This window comes from Festucalex cinctus, chromosome 1 (genome assembly GCF_051991245.1).
Source record: "Festucalex cinctus isolate MCC-2025b chromosome 1, RoL_Fcin_1.0, whole genome shotgun sequence".
Taxonomy (NCBI): domain Eukaryota; kingdom Metazoa; phylum Chordata; class Actinopteri; order Syngnathiformes; family Syngnathidae; genus Festucalex; species Festucalex cinctus.
The window spans coordinates 58,953,767-58,976,686 of NC_135411.1; the positions used below are offsets into that span (position 1 = coordinate 58,953,767).

The 22,920-nt window shown below is 41.0% G+C and overlaps 2 protein-coding genes across 7 annotated transcripts in view; both read left to right on the forward strand.

The window, feature by feature from the left end:
• Window positions 1–1,445, forward strand: part of LOC144002455 (histone chaperone asf1b-B) — a 2,874-nt gene extending 1,429 nt beyond the window's left edge. For all 3 annotated transcript variants that reach the window (XM_077497717.1, XM_077497697.1, XM_077497707.1), the window contains 3 exons: window positions 60–175; window positions 612–788; window positions 884–1,445. In XM_077497717.1, coding sequence (XP_077353843.1) covers window positions 60–175; window positions 612–788; window positions 884–1,075 — 485 coding nt within the window. In that variant the 3' untranslated portion in view covers window positions 1,076–1,445. The remainder of the gene's footprint in view (window positions 1–59; window positions 176–611; window positions 789–883) is intronic.
• Window positions 1,446–1,977: 532 nt separating this feature from the next.
• Window positions 1,978–22,860, forward strand: prkacaa (protein kinase, cAMP-dependent, catalytic, alpha, genome duplicate a). Of its 4 annotated transcripts, none has more exons than XM_077497676.1 (11): window positions 1,978–2,724; window positions 14,786–14,847; window positions 15,035–15,163; window positions 15,561–15,659; window positions 15,755–15,837; window positions 15,917–16,043; window positions 16,134–16,229; window positions 16,308–16,430; window positions 17,128–17,292; window positions 19,677–19,802; window positions 19,895–22,860. In XM_077497676.1, the coding sequence occupies exons 1-10, from the start codon at window positions 2,679–2,681 to the stop codon at window positions 19,800–19,802; spliced, it is 1,056 nt and encodes a 351-aa protein (XP_077353802.1). In that variant the 5' UTR covers window positions 1,978–2,678; the 3' UTR covers window positions 19,895–22,860. The 4 variants fall into 4 exon arrangements, with proteins under 4 accessions (XP_077353802.1, XP_077353792.1, XP_077353810.1 ...); XM_077497658.1 differs by lacking the exon at window positions 1,978–2,724 and adding an exon at window positions 11,381–11,754; XM_077497666.1 differs by lacking the exons at window positions 1,978–2,724; window positions 19,677–19,802; window positions 19,895–22,860 and adding exons at window positions 11,376–11,754; window positions 18,718–19,625.
• The last annotated feature ends 60 nt before the right edge of the window (window positions 22,861–22,920 follow it).

The following is a 22,920-nucleotide window of genomic DNA, read 5'->3' on the forward strand; positions in this document are numbered from 1 at the left end:
GGCTCTAATGTCGAAATTATCTTTCTGAATGACATCACGTTCTTTTTGTGCTTTTCCAGACTTAGAGTGGAAGATCATTTACGTGGGCTCAGCAGAGAGCGAAGAGTATGACCAAGTCCTGGACTCGGTCCTAGTTGGACCAGTTCCTGCTGGACGACATATGTTTGTGTTCCAGGTGACATCATGCAGCCATGTTTTATTTCATTCTACTAGGCTCCACCGATTAATTGAATAATTAGAACAATTCAATGGCGGAAAATATTCTGTGTAGGAATAAATTGACACCATGGTGGCGAGTCATGAGGAAAAGATGTGTGTAAAAGATGGAGAATTGACAAAGTTCGGCATAATTTCACATTTAAAAAAATAAATAAAATAGAACAAGTACACTGCACAATCACTTGTTGACCCCTGTGTAGGTCAGGTCCTGCCTTTTAATGTCCTGGTGCAGAATGTAAGGATGTTGACCCCAAGTGGACAAACATAATAACTGCACTTCACACAGACGTTTAATGACGCAAAATCATTTTATATCCCATTATTCAGTTGAATCATCAAAAAGTATTTTATATTCTCCATTCTCACCAGTTATTTATTTTTTCTCTTGATAGGCAGATGCACCAAACACGGGCCTGATCCCCGAGAGCGATGCAGTGGGTGTCACTGTCGTGCTGATCACCTGTACGTACCGAGGCCAGGAATTCATACGTATTGGTTATTATGTCAACAATGAGTACACGGACCAGGAGCTCCGCGAGAATCCTCCCATCAAACCAGACTACGCACAGGTTGGACTGACTCTGACATAACATTCTCTTTTAATTTCCAAATGAATGAATGAATGAATGAAATGAAATATTGGTGTTGGTTCTTCATTTTCCAGCTCCAGAGGAACATCCTAGCATCAAACCCGCGTGTCACCAGATTCCACATTAACTGGGAAGGGTCCGCAGAGCGGATGGAGGACTCAGAGAACGTGGACCCATCATCCAACTCCATGCTCCCGCCGTCCTGTCTTCCCGGCAAAGCCCCGTCCTTGGGAATACTACCAGAGAACTCAATGGACTGCTTATAGACACGTCCCATCTTTATTTTCTCTTCTTTGTGAAGTGGGTGGGGGGGTTGCGTTTTCATAATGTACAGACTCATTTGCCTTATAACTCATCTTCTTTTCCTTCAAGCGCTTCAAAAAAGTGTGAAGCCATTATACAGAATTGTCTGGGGTTCAACTTGGCTTCCCACCACTCACACACACAGCAGAGTTGTACCATTTTCATACAGTTACAGCACTGATGCAAGTTGCATATAAATGGCAATATTTGCTGTGCAAGTTGACACTTAAACGGATAGGAAAATATTTCACATCCTCCATGTGTTTTTTTGTTGTTGTTTTTGTTTTTAATTTGTTTGCAATTTTGTGTTCCAAATAAAACTATGTATTTGTATTTGATTGTGTTGTAAATCATGGTCTATACTTTTACCAACTCCGACAATGTGTCACACCTAAAATAATTCTAGTACAGAGGGTTTTTTTTTTTTTTGTATCGACACTTCTGAGAAATGTATGTTTTCACATGTTGCTAAAAATAACCAGTATCAACGTCACGCCCAGTCACAGACCGACCGGGTAATAGTTGCTGTTTTGACGCCACGAAATACTTAAATTCAACACATAACAAATTTGGTTACTTCAAGTTTGTACATATTTCTTCGTCAAATGTTTGACTTGTATGTGATTAATTCGAACAGCTGGTCAGTAAAAAAAAAAAAAATCAAAACAAAAGGTGGAAAAACAACAGCTACCGTTGCAGACGAGGCATCTATTTGCTCCAAGCAAGCTTTGGAGGCGGGACATAGCTGGCTGGCTGTCCAATCACATATCCGCAGTGACTTCCAATACCAAGTTCCGTCCAATTGGCTCTTGACAGTTTGTACCTGTCATTTCAATTAGCCAATTGAAAAGCTTCGAGGGGCGGTGCCAGGTGGATGGATGACTGGAGTTTCCCTTGCGGTCGAAAGATTAATGGAAAGGCTCTGTTGATTTTAGGAATTGTCCGTGAGACGGTCGGCTCCGGGGGAACCGTCGCATTCGGCCTGGCTGAATTTGAAGCTTGCGTGGATGAGAAAAAAGACAGCGGGCGGGACGAGGACTTAATCTGGATACCGTATTTTTTTCTGCACAGAAAAAGAAGAAGAAGGGGCCTGCCCACACACGCAGTGGCTGATTTGATAAGGCCACTGTAAGACTATTGAGGACGCTAACAGCTTGTCTCAAAAACTGGGGAAAACATCGGCTGTCGTTTAATGCCCCATGGACTACATTTGAATATATTGCTACATCTGGATTAAAAAAAAAAACCTGCAAGTCGAGTGGTGTCTTCAATAGTGAATATTTGACAAGCTACTCGAGCTAACACCCATTTAGCAGCGTCTGCTAGCTTGGTAGCCTTAGCCAACTGTAGCAGAAGGCTCGATCTTCAGAGTTGTCTGGAAAAAAAAAACTGTTGACTGTTGGAAAGGGGGGAAATCTATTACGGGCCGTTTATCGAGAATGATAGCGGTCAGCTAGTGGGCAACCGACAATTTCATCGAACTCTGTTTTGCGGCGATTGTGCGCTATCGTCAAGCCGCCTAAGTCGCTCCGGAACCTGCAGGAGTCCGCTTGACAGGCTGCCATCATGGGTAACACGCCCACCGCGAAGAAAGGCAATGAGATGGAGAGTGGTAAGTCCATTAAAAAAAAACGAACAAAACATTTTTATATACTGTTGTTCCCAGGTCAAGTTTCCTACAGGTGTAGGTTGGTTTCCTGGCCTATTCGTTGATTCACACCTTCATTGAACAAAAGAGGGTTTTATTCGTGTTTTCCTCGCATTTTTGTGGCAAAAGCTCGTGATTAAAGGGGCCCGAGGTGCATCCAGAGGTAGCACTCATGACGACAACACAAGCAGCCTTCATTTAGTTGGCTTCCTCGTGGTGAAAGTATATCCCAGAATAATAATGAAACCTAATCCTGAGTGGGTGGGCATTCGGCTTTCAGAAGGCTAAGACTTGAGTAAAAATGTTGGTGTGTGAGGGATATTGTGATTGCAGTGACAGGAGAGGACAGGACAATGCAGTCATATGATGCTCCAGCAATGACCCTCTCCAGGCAACCAAACTTGGAAGTTAAGAAGTCTCTTGAACATCATGTGATGACACATGGTTAAGAACAAGGCTGTTTGTATGTGCTACTGCGCAAAGAGCTTATCGTGAGCCTAATAGCATCAAACAAAGTTGTTTTAAACTTTTTGGCATCACAATATCACAAAAAAAATGTCAGTAGACCCTTCTAGTGTGATGTCATGCTTAAGTGCACCCCTTGCGGTGGAGGGCAGGACATATGCGCGTGAATTAGAAAACAAACAGTGTGGCCTAGAAAATAGGTCAAACAGTTGCTAAATCAGACACCAATGCTATGGTGAACTTGTCCGTGGCCTACAGATGCTCTTATGGTTCAAAGAGAGATGAGATCATTCTTTTAGCTGGACCGAAGTTTCCGATGCTGTGAAAGTACCTTACTTTCATAGCGTCGGAAACTTCTGTTGTCTTCGATAACGTTTTAAGGGGAAAATAATCGCCAATTTGGCCCAATTAGCTGATTGTTTTGGCAGATGTTTGAAGGCCGATTAATCGGTCAGGCCTGAGTCCGCACCTTTAGGACGTCAAAGAGTGCACAGAGCTCGTTTTCTCAGGTTGGGAGGGGCTGGTGCTTGGAGAGCAGATTATGGAAACACCGGATTTGCGAAAAAACTCACAAATATCGCAAAAAAGTTTTTGCGCTCTCATGAGGTGGTTTTTGAGACATATCGAAAAAGAAGTATTTTGCAAAAGTGTAATGGAAACACTTTTTGCGCATTAGTAGTCATGTGACACCCGCCCAGTCACGGAGGAAAGGACTAACACGTTGTTTATGTGTATTTTTTGTTAAACCTGCAATTACTATTTGTTTTGAGAATTATTAATTTCCGGTTTGTATTTTAGTTTTACATGCTGAAGTGATTTGTATCGGCTACTGCACGTCATGAGCGCAAAAGAGAGACAGGTGTTATCGAGCGAGACTCCTTCGAAAAGTTGAAGGAGAGGAGAGCTTGAAATCCTGTCCTGCCATGTTTGGTTAATTTAGCAGAAAACATCAGAAACTTTTTAACAATTTGTAACCCGCCTTTTACCCAGCTTCTGCATGGGAACAACAACATTTAAAGATTACAGGAAGTAGGAAGTACGGTGCCATTCGCTTTCGTGTCAGAACTGCTTGCCGACTGCAGAGGCACACACACAACAACACCAACATTAAATGCCCGAAACCGCCCGGTGAGGGGTGAGTCTTTTTAAAGTAATATAACTACACCGGGTGTCCGTCTACCGTCAACATCAAGAGCACCTCCTACAGAACAGCGAGGTCTTGCGAGACGGGACATTCAGAGAATTGCGCCTCAGAAGCGAAACTCTCTTCAATGGAAACACCGACAATTCGAAATTGTACTTTATCGAAATAGTACAATATTGCTTTTATTTTTGCAAAAAGGGGTAATGGAAACGCACCTATAGAGGGGTGAATGTAGGAAAACACCACTTCAGCCATGTTTTTGGTGAGGAATTAGCATTTTAACATGGCTAAAAGCTCAAAAAAGTTGATTTTTCATGTTGGTGTCCATTTTAAAACATGACTTAGGTCAGAGGTACTCAGCAGCACAAAAGAGTCACTGCCTAATACAGTTCTGTTCTGTTTAACTTTTTATTTTTATTTTTATTTTTTTATTTAATCTGTAAGCACTAACTTTTCTGTTCATTTTCGTAAATGCTTGCGTAGTAGCCTACTAATAATAGAGAGGCTTTTCATGCTGGTTGGTCTATTGCTGATAGCACTCTGAAATCACTCCGCCAGCTTCTCAACTGTAAGAAGCTCCTTCTGACATCAACAACACATTCTCAAATTGAACATTTTTCAATTCAACGGAATGCCACGCTGCGGCAAACGGCTAACGTGCATCACGGTGTGTTGTGACCCAGCGTTCCGTTCTCACACCCTTGCAGTCGCAGCACATACACAATGAATTGGTTCGTTAACGAAGATGCAGGGTTGCTAAGTGTGGTGTGAAAAGGCCTTTGAACTTCAAACCATCTATAACAGGGGTCTCCAAGTTCAGTCCTTGAGAGCCCCTATCCAGCCTGTTTTCCATGTCTCCATCCTTCAGCACAGCTGAAACTAATGATCAGCTAATCAGCAAGCAAGCTTTGCAGACGCTTGTTAACGATCCCGATCATGAATCAGGTGTGTTAGTGGAGAGAAACATGGAAAATAGGCTGGATAGGGGCTCTCGAGGACCGAACTTGGAGACCCCTGATCTATAATAATACACTAGCTTATAAAATATTACTAAGTATATGTTTTAGGAATAAAACCTCTTTCTCATTGTACTTGGAAAGCGAAGCACGTAAGTTTTTTTCGATGGTACGAGGTGTAAAAACACTTGACTGAGACTATTCTGAAATTCCCATAGCTTGATCAATTGGGGAGCATTTGATTAAATAACTTGTATTGTACGTGCTCAGAAAATGATGTGGAGCCCTTAGGTCGAACATAATCTGTTCCAGGACCTTTTATTGTAATTGTCTGTCCCAGAGTCAAACTATCACTCTCATAAAACATGTAATTATACAAGGTTTATTATAAGCAAAGAAGATCCTTTATAAAGGAGTTCCATTCTTAAGATGGTGGCGTAACCTGAATTTGTAGGGAAGTTGGAACCCACTACTAACACCAAGCTTCATCAACATGGTTATAGGGTGTATTCAGACCAGAAGTTATTCGGCCCACGTTTGGTCCGGACAAAAAGTGGACTTTATTTTTTTCATTTGGTGCGGTTTGTATTCACATTGTGCCTTTTGTAAGTAAATTATACGGTATTGTTGAAAGTGCTCCAATGCTCCCATTGGACAGAAATAACGAGGGTGGCACGCAAAGCGCCAACCCGAAAACAGAGGAAAACATGATATTTCTCCATGCTGCTTTTACTGCTCTGCATATTTGTGGCGTTATTAGATGCAAAATAATTGCAATCGTTAAGAGCTGCTCATTCAATGGGGGTTCCGCTTCGCTGTTTCTAAATTTGGAATAGCGTTGTTTTGTGCAGTAACAGTAATAGTGTGCCCCACCTACAAAATGATGGCAGCAGTGTGGCTGAACAGAATGTGGAAGACTATGTATGAATTTAGGACAACTTTCACTACCAGGCAACTATTTTTCCCCACGCGATGGCTACGGTGGCTTGTTAAGCCCAAATAGGCGCATGTGTCCTGCAGTTGTTGTGGATCAACAGTAGTTTGTATTCACACTTGAAGCGAACTGCACTGAGTGTGTTTGGAAGCGGACCGAGACCACCCCAAAAAGTGGGTCTTGGTCCAGTTATTTGATCAGCACCAGAATTTGTTTGTGTGTATTCACAGTAAATTCATCGTGTGTGGTAAATGAAATTGTCGAAGCAGTCATATTTACGCAACGAAAAACAAAAGCGCTGTGCTGAGCAGGGATTAAAAGGCATTTACATCTAATCTCAAAGAGAAAAACAAAACCCAGGAGATTAAGATTTTATGTGTTGGTATGCGTAACCTTGGTAGTATTTAGGCATAAAAGATAAAAGTACTTGTTGTATGTTGAAGGCAACCGCGTCACTCTGAATATCCAATAGCTTAATGCTAATACACAATGTAAAATTACATGGACAGGCTAACGAATAGCATTTATAGTCAAGGTGTTATAACCCTTTAAGCAATGGCTATTACTGGCTATTACTACATTCTTGTGCTACTGTTGGTATTTCTTCCCAACACTGTTCACCGGGTCCTGGCGGAGGCCGTAGAGAACTTGGTGTTATGTTTTTATTCATAACACCACGAGTGACGCTGAAGTGTGAACGGCTAGCTGCGAAATGAGCAGCGGCTTCTCGTTGCTGTTAGAGACTACATGTGAAAAAACGGCCTCTCTTCCACATCTCAAACATCCAATTTGGCCCTCGTAATTAGTGTGACTCTCTCATTTGTTTCATTTTTCAAATAATGTTTACATTGGAGGGAACAATATGCTCATGAAACAGTAAACTGAAAAAGAAAATTGCAGGAAAAACATAAAAAAGAGAGGCAACAAAAATAATAAGGCATCCTCTCGCATGGTCGATGACATGATCAACTAAGGTTCCTTTGATTTTATTTGAAAGTTATCTTCTTTGGCCAGGAACTCCTCTACCTGCTCTACCCCTACCTCTTATTTTTCCTCCCCCTCTCTCTCTCACCTTCGCTCTTCCTCTTCCTCTCTCTGCCGCGTCTTCCATTGTTGTTTTAAAAAAAAAAAAAGGTGCTCACCTGTGTCTTTTTTTCTTTTTCTTTTTTTTTTTTTTTAAATGTTATTACTTTTTGATTGAGATGGAAGCAATTAAGCATTGAGGTGTTTGGCCAGGCGGCACATATATAGGCCAATTAGCTATTGTCACATCATTTTGAATGGCAGTGTTTTGAAATGGCAAACGTGACCTTATGTCAGATTGTTGCGTCTTATGCAGAGAACTGCAAAATGTGTTTAGAGTTTTGGAGACTTAACGATGTTTTGCTGTCTGTGTCAGTTTAAATTGTGTTATGCATTTCATTTTATTGTGTTCACAAACTGTAAAAGCAGCATATCTGTCAAAAACTAGAGGTTGTATTCCATTTGTGCAGTTCCAGCACCATCCGGTGGTTAGTTCATTAGTGCAGTTTAATCATAATTAGGCATGTTTTTGGCCAGCTACATTTAAGACCCATGCTAATGTCCAGATGAAGGGGAATGTAACACGTTTAAGTTCCTCCACAATTGGACTTAGTTTACAATGTGTGCGTGCATTAGCAAGTAATTGCCTCAATATTCAACGTTTTAATGATTGCAGGTCGTTTATGTACATTGAGGTTAGTGCTACATGTACTCTTTGAACTATATGTATAATTATGATTTCAGCTAATTAGCAGTATTGACCAGACATTTACATGCAATTGCTCGTTAACTTTTTGTATTGGCATTTGTTGTTCTACAGAAAACAAACACAAACAGTCCAAAGAGTCTGATTATTGCTCACATGGACAATAAGTATGTTCTAACCGGACATACTGCAGCAGTTATCACTCCCGTAAATCAGTCATACCAGCAAATATTTGTCAAAATCTCCGTCTAAAACCATGACTTTTAACCCGCTTCAGCCAAACACAGCATTGTGAACGCTACATAGATGATAATTTGCGCAGCTGAGCCTGTAGGAGCACATGACAAAATAAAATGACTGGACAAACCTATTTCTTTGTCACTTATGTTATTATGTACAAAAACACAATATGAGCTTATTTTTTTCTTGCAATATCATGCGCTTCAATACAGTATCGTGAGTTCTTTAAAATATCCTCAACCACAATATCGTGATAGTTATCGTATCGTGAAGTTCATATCATGATAATTATCGTATTGTGACATTTGGATATCGTTACATCCCTATTTTCTAATACAACCATACAGAGTAAAGGGCTGTAGACAACACGTGCTGTGTGGTTGAATAAGAGGAGCTGCGGCACAGCAGTGTACAAAACAGGCCAGGCCCACAGGAAGAAGCCGATCTGGTGCAGGAAGTGAAAGAGCGAACGGGTTCAGCCCAGAACTTCCTCGGGTTGGGGGGGCTTGCAGTTATGTCCTTTCAAAAAACTGTTTTGTCCCAACCACCCCCCCCCAAACTTTTGGGTTTCCCCACGTGGACCCGCTGTACATCATCTGGCTCGGCCTGGTCTTGTGTGCCATGTGTTTATTCACAGCTGAAGGAGGTGGAGCTCATGTGATGGTTTTGTGTATTTCACTGGGTGTCACTGTCAGCCTTCCTCTTTTTCTATTGGCAGACTAGAGTTTTCGCAAGCACCCGCAGCCATGCTTGTGTTTGTCTTAGTAGATACATACACGCACATACACGCACACACAGAGTCTAGCCAGCTCTTATATAAGCAATTGTTTTCCACTCACACTTTCAAAGAGGACATGGGTCATTCATTGCCAGGGCAATCCTACCTAAACTTGTTTCTTGCTCTATTTAATGGTGCCAATTTGTTATGTATATCATTATGTATATGTATACTCCTATTACACACTCTTAAGGATTGTACGTATTTTGTTACAGAAATCATTCAGTGCAACCTCGTTGCAACCATAACATTGAATTTTCTGAATATTTAAAAAACAAAATCAAAGCTGATGTTACTCAAACAGGTTGAAAACAAGCAAAAATACTAGGTAGATAATTGATTGAATTGATTTATGCTTAACAACATGGCACAGAGGAGCCTCTCTCCTGCGGGGTGACGTAATGTGTCACTTGGCCACTCATGTGGAAGCCAGCAGATCAGTCTGAAAAAGTTACTTGGGGCTAATCGCAATTGCCGGTCGTCATAATGGATATCAGTGATCCGAAATGGGCACTTCTATCTATCCGTCAGCCCCGTCGTTGACGTATGCTTACATTTTCAGCAAGTGCTTTATGATGCAAAACCTAAAAAAAAACACTAAAAAAATACATGGACTGAAGCAGGTTTGCGGCCGTCAGTACAGATAGCCCTTCTCCGTCTGTTTGTTTTTTTGCATTGCAATGCACTCGCTGAAAATGTGGGCCTCTGTCAATAATGGGCCGACAGAAAGACTGAAGTGCCCACCTCTGTTAGTGACGAGGAATAACTAATAACGTTATTGCACGCCTGCAATCCTGGTGACGATAAACGGTTCAGAAATTGTATAGATGGATAAACAAATACTGTTACACTACACTGTGTTATTGCGTTAAAGGATATCCCCTTGATATTCATCATCTCATTTTCACATAGTAATGAATACTTGTTGAAATACAAACGGCTCATTGAAGTGTAGCTATCATTTATGTATTTCAGTCCATGAAAATATGTCTTAATGTGAAAATGGCCAGTAGCACTCAAATGTTTATGGTCCTGCCAGTAAGTGATGAATGAACTTTAAGCTTTAAACCTCGATACAGACACAGTACTAAAGTCAACTCGTCGATTCAAGTCCGAATGTGTTTTCTAGTCGTATGCAGTATCACTTAATTTTTTACAGGTAGATTTGTATCTTATTCATTTGTATTATTCATCACATCGGCAAACTGTTCTCTTCAGGGTATGAGACAAGTTTCTGTTAAAGGGATAGTTTGGATTTTTTTACATGAATCTCTATTTCATCCTCACCTCCAGTGTGTGATCATCACTGACTTACCCCTGACAGCGTTCTGTGACACGAGTTCTGGTCCGGTGTTGGTCGAGAGGAAAATAGTCCAATAAGTTGGCTGGGGTCACCTAAAAAAAGCGTTTTTCTTGTAAAAACAATTTGTGTTCAAAAGAGTGATACATTTGCATCACAAAACTCCCTCCTGAAAAAAAGTCAGACTCTATTACCACCGGGCACTATTTTTGTGTTCGTTTGTATCACTTCGCGGCACCCCGCATGCAGCTGATAGACGCACAGTAATCTACAAGTTGTTTGTCTTTTCAAAGGTGGAAAGCGCGACTATCAGCTGTCTGCAGCGCATCTATCAGGTGTCTACAGGGCGACGCACAGTGATACGAATGAACAAAAAAATAGTGCCCGGTGGTAATGGAGTCTGATTTTTTTTTCAGGAGGGAGTTTTGTGATGCAAATGTATCACTCTTTTGAACACAAATTGTTTTCAGAAGAAAAATGCTTTATTTACTTGACGCCAGCCAGCTTACCGGACTATTTTCCTTTCGAGCAAAACCGGACGAGAACTCGTGTCACAGAACGCTGTCAGGGGTAAGTCAGTGATGATCGCACACCACTGGAGGTGAGGATGAAATAGAGATTCATGTAAAAAAAATCAGAACTATCCCTTTAAGATAGTAATTGTGCATAAAATAGAGTAAAATGTGCACCCTGTCCCCACAAGCTAAGCTTTTCTCCTGTTAAATATTGATCAGCTCACCCCAATATAATCCTACTATTCCTGCATTCCAGTGGGACACGGGGGCCCGGTGGAGAAATGTCAGATAGATATATTTTTTTTTAAGTGTAGGTGGGTGGGGTGATTAATGGAACTCTAGCATTGCACTGACGCTTTGCTGTATTTGGGTGCTTTATTTGTCATTGAATGCATATTTTCAAAACTCCTAAATGTGCCAACCAATTGGTTCAGCTCATGTTTGTGTGCCTTATTCACTTTTACTCACAACTTCCTCTCTGGTTTGGATAAATATAACAGCTAGGCCCCTCCCCTTGGTGAGAGTGTAGATCAATATGTATTCATGTGTGTGTGTTTGATGTGAGAGAACAGCAGGGGAGAACGTTGTGTACAGAATAAATATTGATACAAACCAAGCAAGAGTCCAGTTGATTCATGTGACTGCTGACAACAGAATAGAGGGTTCCCGAGACTGAACGGAGACATCGGCGAGGACGCTAGTTTCCCCGCGCGTAAGGGCGACCGGCGAGCTGACCCGCAGACACTGAAGCGGGGCCATGAGTCAGCTGTTGTGAGGAAGAGTCTAAGGGAGAGACTGCCGTGTTCATGTGTGACCGGAAGAGTTCCAGGAAGCATGCAAGCAAGAGGGAGTCCTCGAAGGAGTCGTCGCGCTCCTCCGAATCAGGCTCGCGCTCGGCAGAGGCGGCCGAGGCGCCCGTAGTCATCCCAGATGGTGAGAAATTTGGATTAGCAGTGCTTAAAACATGAATATCGGTCTCGACAGAGCCGCATCATCCCATCTCTGACCTTCCCAGCTCAATTAGTGCCTCCTTTCTAACAGGAAGTTAAGCAACTTTCCCAGGAAATGTTTTTATTTATTTTTATTTTTTTATTTATTTTTTTGCTTCTTCTCCCAAGCAGCCAGTCAGCTTGTATTGCTCTCAGTGGGACACTCTGAACATGTTTATGATGCAGTCCCAGCTGTCTCTCATCCTATCGTTGCAGCTGTTTGCTCTTTGACAAATTTGCAAACCATCCACAGTACTGGCTTGAATTTAGATGTGTGTGCATGTATGTTGATGTTCATGTTCATGTCCATGTCCATGTTTTCTTGATATATATTATACATTTTTTTGTAAATGATGGCACCACAGAAAGTTATCATTGACAAAAGGAAAGGTCTGATGGCATAGAATTGGAAATTGAACCTTCTGTGGGGTCTTTAGCTGCTCTATGCAAAGAGCCATAGAATTTATTAACCACCAACTAATTAATTTCACAGGGTATATTCAAATTAAAATGGAATGTAGCTGAAAGCATAATAATAGCTAACTGGCTAGTGTGGAATTGACCAGAGACAAACTGTCTGTTAGGCATCTTTAAATTGCGAGTAGTTTTCCGTTATTTTAATTTACTTGGTATGATCCAGTGGCTAGTTTGACCCTCCTGTCTGAGCGTTAGAAATTAAAAATTGTTACTTAAAATGTTGCTTGTCCATGGTTAGACTTTATTCAGATTATTTTCTATAGGGAATTATGTTGCAAAAATTGGAATTGACAAACAAGGGTTTTGGGATCCCCTATGGAGGTTTGGTGGCAGTTTGATCAGCACTGTCAAACAGTCCCCATTTTGAGTGTCAAAGTTGGAGACGACCTCATACAGATGAGCGGCTGCACACACACATTTGGCTGCGGGCTGTTGTTTCACATTGATTATTCCGACATTCCCACATGATCCTGAAAGGCTCGATGTGCTGTATTTTTCCGCTAGTTTGAAAGCTGTTGTACGCTTCACATGTTGCTCTCCATCTGATTGTTGTTTTGCCTAATCATCGCACCCATCACCAATATGAAACTCTACGCAACACTGTGTTTAAGGGAGTTATACATCAATCTTCTGCATATGACACTGTGTTTTGTGTCACACTATTGGAATATGTCCACAGACGTGTCTTTAGCAAGCCAATAATGTTGTGTGTATCCATTGCTGCATATGTGTTTGCTGCACTGATGCATCCCCCGAAGGACAACACTTATGTAGCTTTGCATTGTACCGCTTGGTCGAACTGCTCTGCTCTCCACACGTTTGCACTGCAGTAATAAGCTAGTTTTAAACAGATTTGTTCCAACCCCCATAATCACCTGCTGAAGCCCGTCAACTCATGATTACACACATTATGCATCCATTGAATATAAAAATCTATTTATACAAATGTACAGTGCAACCTCCAAGGTCAGTCTCAATCTGTTCTACAATGCTTGTCAGCTACCAAAGATAGAATCTAAAGAAGAATCTGTCACAAAATCTTTCGGAACACAAGATTTTATGAAGCAACCTTGTAGTATTTGTAACTGTTATGGAATTGTAAGTTAACAAATGTTAGCATCAATATATTAAAACACAAGAAGTGGTAATGTTCATGTTGATGGTTGTGCTTGAAAAGTGTCCCATATCAATCAATCAGTAACGTGAAAAATCAACTTTTTAGCGCTTTTAGCCATGTTACAATGCTAATTCCTCAAAAACATGACAGAAGTGGTGTTTTCCTCCATTCGCCCCTCTCTGAGAAATTCTAGGTCATTCTGCTCTCCAAGCACCAGCCCCTCCCAACTTGAGAAAATGAGCTGTTGTCACTTTGTGACATCAATAGGTGCGGACTCACCCCTGCACCGCCTCTGCGGACCAAACGCGCACACACTTTTTCTGTCCTGTGTGGGCACTCCGCTCTTGTTTGGAGGCTACGGTGTATTACGTAAATCCACCAAACTCTGTGTCTCTTACCATTGCCTGGCGAGAGGTGCTGCTATTTCCAAGCAACTACTCTACCAGGAGTGTTTCCACCTCATGATCAGGGCTGAAAGACGTGCACTTGAAGGACGGCTGTGCGGCTGCTTCCTGGTCATCGCCTTGCACGCTCTCCAGATTCTACACCTTGGATGTCACCTCTCCTCGTTCACTGGATGTGGTTCTCGGTCCTTCGGAGGCCCCTCTGTGAGGTTCGGTTTCCAGGGTCTTAATGTCGCCGCTGGTATTTGCTGTTCCGTGCTGTTAAGCACCGGCTCCTGGCGGTCGAGAGGAATGAAATCGAACCGCCAGCATTGTCTGTCACTCAGAGTCCTCGTGTGTTTTGCGCAAAAAGGTTCTGAGAGTGTGTGTTCCGGTTTCCTTCCCCTCTTATACATGTGGATGATGTCAACCGGAACTGTGGACTACATGTCCTTTTTTGTATTATTACTCGAGTGACGCATGCGCGTGGGGGGATTTCCGTGCTGTTCACGGTCATTCGAGACTCATAGAACCATAGTTAAATTCGTTAACAGTCGTTTTACTTCCACGTTAGAAAAATAACCAGCAAAACATCTCCATCCATCCATTTTCTTGACCGCTTATTCCTCACAAGGGTCGCGGGGGCTGCTGGCGCCTATCTCAGCTGGCTCTGGGCAGTAGGCGGGGGACACCCTGGACTGGTTGCCAACCAATCGCAGCTCACAAGGGTCGCGGGGGCTGCTGGCGCCTATCTCAGCTGGCTCTGGGCAGTAGGCGGGGGACACCCTGGACTGGTTGCCAACCAATCGCAGGGCACACAGAGACGAACAACAGCAAAACATCTAATATTTCCTAAAAAAAAATTGCAACACCATAATGTCAAATGTAAGATATAATCATTATATGCCTATGCAGTAGTTAACTGTGGAAGGGCTTAAAATACCACAATGTAATCCCTTTAATGTTAAGTTCTTGTATTTTTTTGTTTCCCACCACAGTGAAGGAGTTTCTTGCCAAAGCCAAAGAAGATTTCCTAAAGAAGTGGGAGAATCCAGCACAGGTAAGACAAGATTAGAAGGCTCTATATTTGTGGGAAATTGTGATTGGACTGTTTGTGCCATAGAAAATGGATAATGAGAATAGTCACAACCCTGTTGTTTATTTTTAAGGTAGTGCACCCTCTGCTGGGGTACACAAACCAGCTCAGGTCTTTTCATTTCTTTTCTATCTGTCCCTCGTGTCCCCAGCAAACAGCTGGATTGGACCACTTTGAGCGTCTCAAGACTTTAGGCACAGGCTCCTTCGGCCGAGTCATGCTGGTCAAGCACAAAGAGTCGGGCCAGCACTTTGCCATGAAGATACTTGACAAACAAAAGGTAAGACTCATAAATGGTTGGGTATGTAGTAATAGCATAGTATAATTAGTAAAATAAAATATAAAATGACAAGGCAACAAACATATACAGCTGATGCTCAAATTATCCGAAGAAAAATGTATTTCAGTAGCTCTATTCAAAAAGTGAAACTGTAACGATTCACAACAGTGAAATACATCCCAAATTCCACATCACACGAAAAAAAGTAAAGTTTGAATACAAATTAGGTAAGACTTTTTGCTATTTATACAGAATTATTTTTTTGTTTTACTTTTTGAACAGAACTACTGAAATAAATGAACTTTTCTAACATCTTTTCATTTACTGAGATGTGCCTTTAAACAAATTTATGGACCGTATATATTTTGAAAACGTCATCTCTTGTGGCGTCTGTCAGGTGGTAAAGCTGAAGCAGATTGAGCACACGCTGAATGAGAAACGCATCCTGCAGGCGGTTAACTTTCCCTTCCTTGTGCGACTGGAGCACTCTTTTAAGGTTTGCATCTTGTAAATGTTCATCCTGAGCAAGCTGCTTGGGCTTATTTGATTTCACTCGTTTTGCGTCACGCCTTTTTGCTCGTCTCCCAACAGGACAACAGTAATCTCTATATGATAATGGAGTACGTGCCCGGAGGCGAAATGTTCTCCCACTTGAGGAGAATCGGTAGATTCAGGTATGTTCTTTTTTTCTGGCATATTTTGTCCTAAATATTTTTGTTTTATTTCTACTCGTATGCATGTGTTTTCTCGCAGTGAACCACACGCCCGCTTTTACGCAGCACAGATTGTACTTACCTTTGAGTACCTTCACTCGCTGGATCTCATCTACAGAGACCTGAAGCCAGAGAACCTACTCATCGACCAGCAGGGTTACATCCAGGCAAGGCTGTTTAACACTTTTTATTTTATTTTTTAGCTTTAAAAGGTATTCAGCCCAGTATTGAGAACTATACACGTGTTACTTGGGCAGGTTACGGATTTCGGGTTTGCAAAAAGAGTGAAAGGCCGAACTTGGACACTTTGCGGCACGCCAGAATATCTGGCACCGGAGATCATCCTCAGTAAAGTGAGTGAGCGACCATGATTCTCAAAGCTATACTTGACTTGAAGATAGCTCACCACCTTTTTATTTGCATGTTTCCAGGGCTACAATAAAGCTGTCGACTGGTGGGCTTTGGGAGTGCTCATATACGAGATGGCTGCTGGCTACCCCCCATTTTTTGCAGACCAACCCATCCAAATTTATGAGAAGATTGTATCAGGGAAGGTGGGTTTATTAAGGTTGTGTCATTTCTCCTGCTGGCAGTGTGGACGTGCACTGCATCAAAATGAGGGCAGCTTGTACCATATGTGGTTTCCTTAATTTGAGGAATATTACAGATAGAGCTATACCACTGAAAAATATCAAAAGTCTACACACCTCTATTGGAATGGCAGGTTTTTGTGATCCCAAAGAACGAGGCCAAGAAATCATTTCAAAACATTTTCCACCATTATGTCACCTATAACATGTCGAGCTAAATTGAAAATGTAGTTAATGTGCACACCCTCTTATAACTGTGATGTTGCTGTCACGTCACATTCCAACTCCTGTCAAATGGGATTCGTCACACACATGCCACCCTTTAAAGTGATTTACCCCAACTAAAGTTCACATTCTTTCTTTGGTGTGTGTCGACTTTTTATATCCACTGTCCAGGATCTGCCTTTTTGTCCTAACTTGTAAAGTCGATAAATCGGCTGATTGACGAGTCAGTACAGCCCTTAATAAGCGCTTCACAAAATGTATGAATTCTATCCACACACTACTTTGCGTATTGACGTATGGAGGTTATACTCGTGATGCACAGATTGACACAAATTGAGCATTTGCACTGCCAGAGCATGTGAAATAGTTGTAAACAAGAGCCCAAAATTCCGAAACGGGGGGAAAAAAAAGATTTTGATTCCCGGGCTGCTTCCAGGTTCGCTTCCCCTCGCACTTCAGTTCGGACCTGAAGGACATGTTGAGAAACCTGCTGCAGGTGGACCTCACCAAGCGCTTCGGCAACCTCAGGAACGGCGTCAACGACATCAAGGGCCACAAGTGGTTCGCCACCACCGACTGGATCGCCATCTACCAGAGGAAGGTGAGACAGACATTACCCAGTCACTCCTTAGCAGTGCTGGGATCATGTAAATGAGTGCAAATACTTTTTTCCTGTACTTACATAGATTTCTCTCATGACGTTACAGTTTCACTCACTATATTCAGAGATGTAAAGTGTTCTGGTACAGCAGTATTTTGTTCACAGGCAGTTGCCTGGGGGTAGAAAATGTTCCGGAAATAATAAGACATGCGTTAGATTAACTTAACTAGCGTTTGCAAGTGAGTGCGTAAGTACCACGGCTTTTGTTTGGCTGACATAAAATTTTGACTCTACCAGCGAAGCCAATCATGATTATGTTAGCTGACGTCATTGCATCTTCCCCAGTGGACAAAAATATCATGGCGACTCCCCAAGTCTACAGCTGCCTAGCTAACAACGGTATTCAGCAGGAGAAGAAATGCTAACGTGAAAGCCACACTAAATCGGCACTAAGCTAACTGAAATGTAGGCACCAAATGTCAGATTGATTAATTGTTGCTACAGTACAATTTTCACACAAGTCTTGCCGGAACTGCATTCAGCATACAGCAGCAGAGAGTAGCCTACTATAAACAGTAAAATGAATATGTCGAAAGAGAAAATAGAAGACACAGCCCCACACAATACAGTCGAAGAAACGGGAATGAAGAAGGGCCAAGAAGAAGGGCCTCTCAGGTGAAAAGTATATGCAGTAAATCATTATATCAGCAGTGTTATTTCTTAGTTTGCACAATAGAGTGGCACGTTTTGATTTTGTCTTTTGTGAGTTGTACAATAAATGCTCTTAAAATTAAATTACAATTGTCTCATTTTACTTACTTTTTTTTTTTTTTATCAATTCAGCTTTGCTACAACCTATATCTGATAATGTGTAATTCTGTTAACTATCACTACATGATAATTTAGCAGTCAAGTGCGAAGACATTACATTGAATAAATTAAAACTGAAGAAAAAATGCTGTCACTCAAAACTATTCAAACAGCAATTGAAAGTATTATTACCTTTCACCTTTTCGGGGGCATATTTGTTATTTTGGCTGAGATGCAAAAACGTTCTTGAGAAAATCAAAAAGGCTCCTCACAAAAGATCTAGAATGTTCCTGAAAGGTGATTGTGTATATTTCTAGAAAAACCTTTGAACGATCTACACTTTATTTGTCAAAATAGATTTGTTACGTCTTTCAACCTTGGCAGATAATGACACAGCTTAACTCACCTTTATTGTGGATGATTTTAAAAACCAACCACAGCTAAAAGGATGTGCTGCACATGAACAAAAATTTAACCTTTAAAACAATACAATTTAAACACAATAAAACAGCACAAGGGCAGAGTGTTATGCTGAGTTGAAAGCCAAGGATTTGCAATGAGTTTGAAGACGAGTTCTCGAAATGGACTGCGAGAGTGCTTGTCTGATGTCCACAGGGAGGTCATTTCATAGTTTGGAACCATCTGCAGAAAAGGCCGTATCCTCTTTGAGCTTTCGCTTACACCTCTACGAGCAGCTGACAGGAGGCACCAGGCAGGAGCGTAGGGATGGAGCATCTCAGAGAGATTAGGTGGGGCAAGACCATTTTGATTTTTAACTCATTTGCTCCCAAAAATGTAGAAATACGTTCCATTTTAAATGTATATTGTGTCCCAAAGACGGATTTATAAGTGTTTGTTTGTTTTTTGGTTTTTTGGTTTTTTTTTAAAGCTAGAGCATACAGAAGACTTTGATGCAGCCTCTCAATTGCAGAGAACGGGTGGAAAAACAATTGTAGTAATTATAAATTATAATTGGCCATCTGCTGGCAGCATGAGAGATCAACCAGGGCCATGTTGAAAACAAGCTGTAACTTCTAATGCTAATTTTTGCAAAACAGAAACAGATAGAAATATACCTTTTTTTCTTCCTGATGAAAGAAGAGACTCTAATCTTTCTTTTGGTAGGTTCTATGTTTTTATTTATTTATTTTCTCTCAAGTGAAAATGTCTGGGAGTGAATGAGTTAAAAACAAACCAATCCAAAAAAAATAAACATGAGCTCATGAAAATGCACATACAGCCAGTTGAGGGAGGCCGGAGTCGGAATTAAGTTCTCCTCATTGTGTTCCGCTTTAGAGTAAATGTCAAGTCAAAAATGTATATAGCTTAAAAAAAATGTATTTTTTATTTTGACACGAGTGGAGACACAGAGCATATTATTGCAAAGAAAGTCTATGACTTCCGCTTTAAGAGGCGGGGCAGCATTTTGAACTAACTGGAGATGTTTGAGGGAGGGCTGGCTGACTCCAAAATAAAGTGATCATGTAAAAAAAAAAGAAAGAAAGACATAAATAGAGAGAGATCAAGTGAACTGTGGTGTTCCACTCCTTGACTTGCATGCTTGTGTGTTCCAGGTGGAGGCGCCCTTCATCCCCAAGTGCAGAGGGCCCGGCGACACCAGCAACTTTGACGACTACGACGAGGAGGAGATCCGAGTGTCCATCACGGAGAAGTGCGCCAAGGAGTTCGCCGAGTTCTAGGTTCCCATCCACCGCTTAGCCACAGTCGGGGTTCCGAGGGTGGGGCGGACTACTTGCTCGTAACATTTTTGTGTTCAATCCTTCGCCTCCAGACGGGAGACGCGGGTCAAGCAGTGAGGAAAAGAGCCGACAGAAGCAGCAGTGTTGCCTTTTTCTCATTCCTAATCCCAACTGTTACCTGTTCATCCCCAAGCGTGTGTCGTCGTGCAGGCCAGGTTGTCATCACGTGTCGTCGTCGGGCGTTGTGAAGGTACCCAATCGGCTTGTCTCCCCTCCCTCCTTCTCGCAGCGGCAACTTGATTATGTTATCTGCTCCAAAGTCGTCCAAGCAATACCGAGTCCAACAGATGTGCCTATCGCGATGCCAACTGGTTGGAACATTGTCAGGCAAATATTTAGCCTCTCCATACCGCTTTAGAATCAGAAAAGATTGATCACCATCTACGGGTTAATGTTTGTGTCTGACATCTGTCTTGATTGCAGCTTTTTTTTTTTTTTATCCAACTGGTGATTTTTTTTTTTTTAGACATTAATCCGTGCTTGTGTTTGTGTTTAACAGTTGGATTAAACACTTGAGTTATTTAAAATCCTTATATTGATTATAGGCAATGAGTATGAAAAGTCACACACTCCTTCTGAACTTAATTTGGGATGGCAGAGGTGTGTTGACTCCCATTTATTCTGAATTTGAATGTGATTGGTTAATTCGGAACATAGCCACATCATCAGAAGTAAGGGTGTGCAGACTTTTTATATCCACTGTATATATAAAGAGAGGCAGTCAAAATGATTCAGCCCCCAATTGTGAGCTGCTTTTGTAGTTGTTGAAAGGAACCAACATTGACACATTTCCATTCAAACATTATACATTGACCGTCTTTGTTAACAATTTTACATTTGTAATTAAATGTGGTTATAACGGTTAACTCGATGGTTCAGATTGGAACCCCACACACTCCACTTCCTTCCCACATTCCAAAAACCATCCATGTTAGGTTCAGGGAAGACTTCAAATTTTCTGTACACAAATGGATGTAACAGCGGGGCTTTGAAAACTTTTGAGCGCAACTGTAAATGATGGCTAACATTTTTCTACATTCTCTCATAGCTGTGAGTGCATAAATAAAATTCCATTCTGCCCCAGTTGGCAAACTTGACAGCATCGCAAGGTTTTCTGTATGGAATGAAGGTGGAGAAAAAAAGAAAAGAAGAAAAAAAACAAAAAAGAGTAGCAAACATGTTTCAAAGAATTGTGCCTGTTTTTTTTATTTTTACTTTTGGTGCATTATCATCCCAAAACATGTAACCCTCACTCACATGCTGGTAACATTTGTTCAGTTATGGCTTTCTGAGGATGTGATAAATGGCTGCCAATTAGAAAAAGTTTGTCCTAAAAGTGTCCAATCTGTACAGTCCTCTCACACATGCACACACGCTCTCCATACGAGGCCCGAGGTGCTAGACTTGTGTGTCCCTGTCCTTTTCTTTTGCGTGCGCATTGCTTTTGACTCGTGCCGCTCCATTTTGTGACAACTGTTTTTGTTTTTCCAAAATGATTCATTTATTTGATGGCCTCGTAATGTAATGGAGATCAAACGCTGGATGAATTTCATTTTGAATGTACTCAACTTGTATGATGGTTTCAAATGCTGTTTTTTTTGTTTTTTTCCCCTAAATTCGCAGTAATTCAGTCTTTTTTTTTTTTTCCCCTCTCTGTCCCCCATGTAAAGCTACAACACCCCTACTTACACTTCCAATAGTGTTTATCATTCGAACCTTTTCCACAAGACAGTGTGGATCTTGACCCAAATTACTCTTTCAAATACAGTGGAACCTCCAAAGTCCAAAGAAAGACCAAATTGTTGTCATTTTTCCTCCATAGGAAGTAATGTAGAATGTGAATTGAGTTCAGCATCAAACTGGTAAAATCTTAGGCAAGTTAAATACTGTACAATAAAACTAAACGATTACTCATCGTTTGAAGACTCATAATGGACTTGTCGTTAGTAAGCTTCTATACATGCAATTTTTGTTAATCATTTTGCTCAACTTCATTTCTGTATGTATATAATAAACTGACTTGTCGTTGGCCCAATAGCCTAGTTGCTTGTCTTTTTTTTTTTTTTTTTTTTTTTTTTTTTTTAAGATGTTGTTTGAAAACAAGTCAAAGCACAACAAATTCAACAAGATGCATCCAGTTGCCTCAATAGAACCTGCAGATTATCATGGCCAAGATGGCCAAGAATGTACTTGAACATAAAGAAGGAAAAATAAAGCATTTCTAGCATTTATATGAATACTTTGACAGTAGTTCAAAAGTGACTTAGGCAAGTATGTGATTAGGCTGATGGTGAGCAGACGCCTTACTTTGCCGCAGTCAGTTTTATTTCCAACTTTGTGGTTTTCTTGATGCTATTCCTCTTTTTTTTTTTCTTTTTTTCTTTGGTCACTCATGCCACTCGGTTGGACTTTGGGGGTCCCACTAGTGAAGACACTGTATGTACCGCATTGAATAGAGCACATGTAATATGGTTATGTTAAGACTAAAAGGCCACAGTCCATCTTCTGGATTGATGATTATATTGTTGCGTGCCACATGCCTCTATAGTTGTTATTATTGTATATCAAATGAACACTAAATAATAAGTGAACATAATACTTTTCTCTTGCTGTTTGCCTTCGAATTAACATCACGTTTCCATGTTCAAACATAACACTTTTTACATCTGAGAAGTTTTAGGTTCATATTTTCTAATTGTATTTTCAAAAAATAATCTAAAGATTAAAAAAAATGATGAAACTAGAACATCTAATCTTTTTTTCTTCTTCTCATGACCTGGGTACAGTGATTGTGTAGTCTAATGTACCTTTTTTTTTTGTCAAGGGGGAAAACACTGTATATTATAATGCCTTTACAGTCTTAACTATCTTACTGTCTGGAGAACTTGACAGATACCCTTAGAACACAGTGAATATGGTTTAAAAAATACAAATATATATACATAACATATTTTGCAAACTGTATCATTCCAAATAAAGTTTTACTTGTTAAGACAAATTTGTCTTCTGTGTACATTTCAAGCCATTTGACCATATATATATCTACTATCTGTAAATG

Excerpts from the sequence above, each read along its gene's own strand:
- prkacaa (XM_077497658.1), top strand. The coding sequence starts at position 11,628 with ATGTGTGACCGGAAGAGTTCCAGGAAGCATGCAAGCAAGAGGGAGTCC. Across the intron at positions 15,838-15,916 it reads AGGAGAATCGGTAGATTCAG|TGAACCACACGCCCGCTTTT; the intron begins GTATGTTCTTTT and ends GTTTTCTCGCAG. Across the intron at positions 16,431-17,127 it reads AGAAGATTGTATCAGGGAAG|GTTCGCTTCCCCTCGCACTT; the intron begins GTGGGTTTATTA and ends GGCTGCTTCCAG.